A 5,554-nucleotide genomic window follows, 5' to 3' on the forward strand; every position below is an offset into this window, starting at 1 on the left:
AGAAGTTGCATACCAGCACCCACTCCGCTGCAGAGCGAAAATGTCATTCTGGAAACATCCCCAAAGCTGTGGCTAGGCCGTGTCTCCGCAATATCCTTTTTTCCAGGAGTGGTAATCTTGCAAGTTTCGCAGGAGAGCTTCTGTGAAGTCTGGAAGATAGGAGACCAGGTACTGGCGGAAGTAAAACTGTAAGGATGGGTCACGAGTAGTGCTTGCGTAGCTCAGTCGGTAGAGCACTTGCCCGCGAAAGGCAAAGGTCCTGAGCTTGAGTTTCGGTCCGGCACACAGTTTTAATCTGCTAGGAAGTTGCATATCATTGCACACACCTCTGCAGAGTGAAAATTTCATTCCACTTCCTACATTATTAGTACAAACGATTATGCTCTCCTGTGCTGTGTTTCGGTTATGAAGATTACGTTACGTGCGAGGTTCGTTCAATAAGTAATGCATCACATTTTTTCTGAACGCAGGTCGGTTTTATTCAGGAATCTAATACATAATATTATTCCACATTCTTTTGGCTACAATACCGTATTTTTCAATATAATCTCCGTTCAATGCGACGGCCTTACGCCACTTTACTGAGGGTCTGTACGCCCGCATGGTAACACTCTACTGGTCGACCTCGAAGCCAACGCCTTGTTGCATCAGTAACCTCTACATCATCCACATGGTGCTTCCCGCTTCTTTGGGCCTAACAGGTGGAAGTCAGAAAGTGTGGCGTCCAGGCCGTGGGGTCGATCAGGAAGAACAGGCCAATGAAGTTTCGTGAGCTCGTCTCAGGTGCGCAAACTTGTGTGAGGCCTTGCGTTGTCATGGGGAAGTCCGTTTGCATTTTTGTGGCGACGAACACACTGAAGTCGATTTTTCAATTCCCTGAGGGTAGCACAATACACTTCAGAGTTGATCGTTGCACCATTAGGGAGGATATCAGGCTGAATAATCATCTGAGAGTCCCAGAAGACCGTCGCCCTGAGTGTGCAGCTTTGAGCTTTTTCTTTGGAAGAGAAATGGTGAGGCGCCACTCTATGGCTTGCCGTTTTGTTTCCGGTTCGAAGTGATGAGCTTATATTTCATCACCTGTCACGATGTTCGACAAAAAATTGTCACGATCAGCCTCGTAACACGTAAGCAATTCCGTACATGTGGTCCTTCATTGCTCTTTGTGGTCTTCCTAAGCGGCGAGGACCGCAGAGGGAAGACACCTCTGACTTCCCCAAATGGTGGTCGAGTGTGTCTGCGCTAGCAACAGAAACGTCCAGTTGAGCAACGGAGCGTTTGATTGTCATCCATCTATTACTCTGAATGAGAGTGTCCGTACGTTCTGACATTGCAGGAGTTAGAGCTGTGTGCGGCCGGCCGGCACGCGGGACAGGTTTGCGCGACCTTCTTGCGATGATGACAGACGACTCTCCCAATGACTCATCGTGCTTTCATCAGGTCTCCGATAACGTTCGTAACATCCCCTTAGGAAAATTATAAATGACTGTGCTGGTAAACCTTTTACGTTATTTGATTTTCAAACAGCTGAGTAAAACTGAACGTACTCAGACATTTCTCTCCTTACTTATTCTGATCAGCACTAAACTGATACACAATATTTTTAGCGCAACGCAATCTGACTTTGAATAATCCCTACAAAAAATCCCTACAAAAAGAATGGTCCTGACTAACAATAACGTATACCTTTCATGAATCACTTACCTCACAAAAATCTTCGTTACTCGAACTATTGCAATACAACGAGCGCCAATACTGCCAGCTAAATAAAAGATTCTAACTACAGAATGCACTAACTACTGATAGGCATAGTTAGCAAATGAAAGATTGTGATAGAGAACAAACAATGTATTTGCCTTAATAGAGTTCGAAAGTCAATATATATATATATATATATATATATATATATATATATATATATATATATATATATATATATATATGAAACTACAGGGGATGAAGTGGGAATATTCTATGACGTCCCCCTACAAATTCCGTATTTCTTCAATGGATATTTGCCGAGAAAAAAATGTGTTGTATTAGGTACTGTATGCCTCTAGTATCTTGCGAAATAATGAACTGGATCTCTTTTCTCGAAATGCCTCTCTGAGTTTCGTGTAGATAGCGTCTACCTTTCCTCTAGTCACGACTGGCCACTCGAATGTTTGTAGGCGCCATGGCCGAGTCGTCAGCGGACGAGATCGACGAGCAGCTGTACTCGCGGCAGCTGTACGTGCTGGGCCGCGACGCGATGCGTCGCCTGGCGGGCGCCGACGTGCTCGTGTCCGGTCTGACGGGTCTGGGCGTCGAGGTGGCCAAGAACCTGGCGCTGGCGGGCGTGCGCTCGCTGACGCTGCACGACCGCGACGCCTGCCGCCTGTCCGACCTGGGCTCGCAGTTCTTCCTCACCGAGGAGGACGTGGGCAAGAACCGCGCCGAGGCGAGCGCGCCGCGCCTCGCCCAGCTCAACCCGCACGTGTCGGTGCGCTGCGCCGAGGGCCCCGTCACGGCCGAGCTGGTGCGCCGCTTCCGCGTGCTCGTGCTGGCGGGGCGGCCGCTGCGCGAGCAGCTGCGCGTGGCCCAGCTGGCGAGGGCCGCCGGCGCCGCTCTCGTCGTCGCCGACTGCCGCGGGCTCTTCGGGCAGCTCTTCTGCGACTTCGGCGACCGCTTCACCGTGTCCGACTGCGACGGCGAGGAGCCGGCCAGCTCGCTCGTCGCCAGCATCACCCGCGCCAAGGAGGGCGTCGTCACCTGCCTCGCCGACACGCACCACGGCCTCCAGGACGGCGACTTCGTCACCTTCTCCGAGGTCTGCGGGATGGAGGAGCTCAACAACTGCGAGCCCCTCAAAATACGCTACATAAATCCCTACACGTTCGGAATCGGTGATACGTCGCAGTACTCGGAGTACACCTCCGGCGGTGTCGTCAAGCAGGTGAAAGTTCCGAAAACGATGAGCTTCAAGCCGCTCGCTGAAGCTATGCGAGCGCCGGAATTCCTACAGACTGATTTCGGGAAGGAAGACCGTCCCATGAAACTGCATCTGGCATTCGTCGCCTTCCACAAATACGTCGAACAGTGCGGAGAACCGCCCAAAGCGTGGAACGAAAACGACGCGGACTCTTTCATCGAGATAGTAAATACCACACAGACGGACTTGAACCTTCAGTGCGACTCCGACCGCGAATTCTACTCGGTGTTTTCAAAAATTTGCAGTGGAAGCGTACAGCCCTTGATTGCGGCTGTTGGAGGGATAGCTGCTCAGGAGGCGTTGAAAGCGTGCTCTGGCAAATTTACTCCTCTGTACCAGTGGCTTTATCTCGACGCGTTGGAATGTCTGCCGAAGAATGTCGACCGCGTGGGCATACACGGCAGGTGCCCTATCGACTGCCGGTACGACGGGCAGATTACCATTTTCGGCCACTCGGTGCAGATACGCCTAGGCTCGTCCAAGTGCTTCGTCGTCGGTGCCGGAGCCGTCGGCTGCGAAGTTCTGAAGAACCTGGCCATGATGGGTGTCGGGACATTCGAGAAAGGTCGCATTGATGTAACAGATATGGATCATATCGAAGTTTCGAACTTGAACCGACAATTTCTTTTCAGGCCTCAGGATGTTATGCGACCCAAGTCGCAGACTGCTGCGAAAGCTATAAAGATCATGAATCCCTACGTAAATATGGGTGTTTACGAATTACAAGTAGGTTCAGACACGGAAGAAGTTTTTGACGACGAATTCTTCAGTGACACAGACGCAGTGATCGCTGCGCTAGACAACGTAACGGCTCGTATATACCTCGATCAGCGGTGCGTTTTCTATCAGAAACCGATGTTGGAGGCTGGGACTCTCGGAACCAAAGGTCACACGCAAGTTGTGATTCCGTTTCTTACGGAGTCGTACAGCTCGTCTCAAGATCCACCGGAGAAAACGATACCGATGTGCACCCTTAAAAATTTTCCTTATGCCATCGAGCACACACTCATATGGGCTAGGGACGCATTTGAGGGCTTGTTCAGCCAAGAGCCGGAGCAAGCAGCTCGGTATTTGTCCGAAAGCGATTTCGTACAGAGCATTAAAACGATGACAGGATTTCAACCCGTGGAAGTATTAAAATCGGTGAAGAAGGTGCTCTTAGACGAATATCCTAATAGCTTCGAGGACTGCGTGGCTTGGGCTCGCAGGCTGTGGCAGGAGCTGTTCAATAATCAGATACGTCAACTGCTTCACATTTTCCCGCCCAACCAAACTACCTCCGATGGCGAACCTTTCTGGACTGGAGCGAAACGCTGCCCCACGCCCTTAGAATTCTCTGCGAGCGATCCGCTCCATTTGGATTTTATACTTGCAGCTGCAAATCTGAAAGCTGAAGTGCACGGAATAAAACAAAACAGAGACCTCGAAGCTATCACTAATATTGTGAAAGGAGTTGAGATCCCAGAATTTCAGCCAAAAAATGACATTAAGATCCCCATAAATGAAATTCAGGGTGATATACAAGACAACATTTCAGGAGAAGACGACATAAAGAATATTATTAACGACCTACCACCGAAATCAAAATTTCAGCATGTTGTCATAACTCCTCTGAAATTCGAGAAAGACGACGACACAAATTTACACATCGATTTCATTGTCGCCGCGTCTAATCTTCGGGCGGCGAACTACAAAATTGCAGCAGCCGACCGGCAAAAGAGCAAATTAATCGCAGGTAAAATTACTCCTGCTATAGCCACAACAACTTCCGTGGTTGCGGGACTTCTGTGCCTGGAATTGTATAAGATAGTGCAAGAATTTGCGGAGATTGATTATTACAAAAATTCTTTCATAAATCTTGCCCTGCCTTTCTTCACGTTGTCGGAGCCTGTAGCTGCTCCAACAAAGGACCTAGCGGGCACCGAGTGGACGCTGTGGGACAGGTTTGACATATATGGAGAAATTACTCTCGAGGCATTAATCAGCCATTTCAAAGAGACGTACAATCTGGATGTTACAATGCTTTCGTATGGAGTGTCCACTGTGTATTCGTTTTTCATGGACAAGACCAAATGCCAGGAAAGATTAGGTCGTCCACTGTCCGAAGTGGTGAAGGAAGTTTCCAAAAAAGATCTGGATTCCAAAAAGCGTTCTTTGGTTCTTCAGTTGTGTTGCAGTGATGAGCTGGGGAACGATGTCGATGTTCCCTACATTCGATATCTTCTGCCAGGCGACAAAATACCGGTTCAAAAGTCGGAGATGCCACCTGCAGTGCAACAACTTCCTTGTAATCAATGTCTTAAGTGATACACTGTTTTAATTGTGAATAAAATCGGTTCTTTATTTTCTAAAGGCAAGTTGCCATTTTCTGTTCGCGGCCGATTTTGTCATACAGTATCAAACGCTTTTATGGCGTTAGTCTTGCTATTCGTTTTCAAATAAAATTAGAAGGAATTGATGTGTTTTTATTTGCTATTTAATATTGCCACCTCAAAGAAGTAGGGCGCACACTGTGTTCAACATGGAAATACAACTGTTTACATGCAGATGTTATAGTTGAACTAGCGTTTTCTCAATTAATTT

The 5,554-nt window shown here is 48.4% G+C and overlaps 1 protein-coding gene across 1 annotated transcript; it reads left to right on the plus strand.

Annotated features, from left to right (window-relative positions):
* The first annotated feature begins 2,176 nt into the window (after window positions 1-2,176).
* LOC126235048 (ubiquitin-like modifier-activating enzyme 1) lies at window positions 2,177-5,278 on the plus strand. The gene has a single exon (XM_049943784.1). It carries the CDS (start codon window positions 2,177-2,179, stop codon window positions 5,276-5,278), a length of 3,102 nt encoding a protein of 1,033 aa, XP_049799741.1.
* The last annotated feature ends 276 nt before the right edge of the window (window positions 5,279-5,554 follow it).

The sequence above is a fragment of the Schistocerca nitens genome, chromosome 2, assembly GCF_023898315.1.
Source record: "Schistocerca nitens isolate TAMUIC-IGC-003100 chromosome 2, iqSchNite1.1, whole genome shotgun sequence".
NCBI classification, from domain to species: Eukaryota; Metazoa; Arthropoda; class Insecta; order Orthoptera; family Acrididae; genus Schistocerca; species Schistocerca nitens.

What these genes read in the sequence shown, in the direction of transcription:
- LOC126235048 (XM_049943784.1), top strand. Translation starts at nt 2,177, where the DNA reads ATGGCCGAGTCGTCAGCGGACGAGATCGACGAGCAGCTGTACTCGCGG.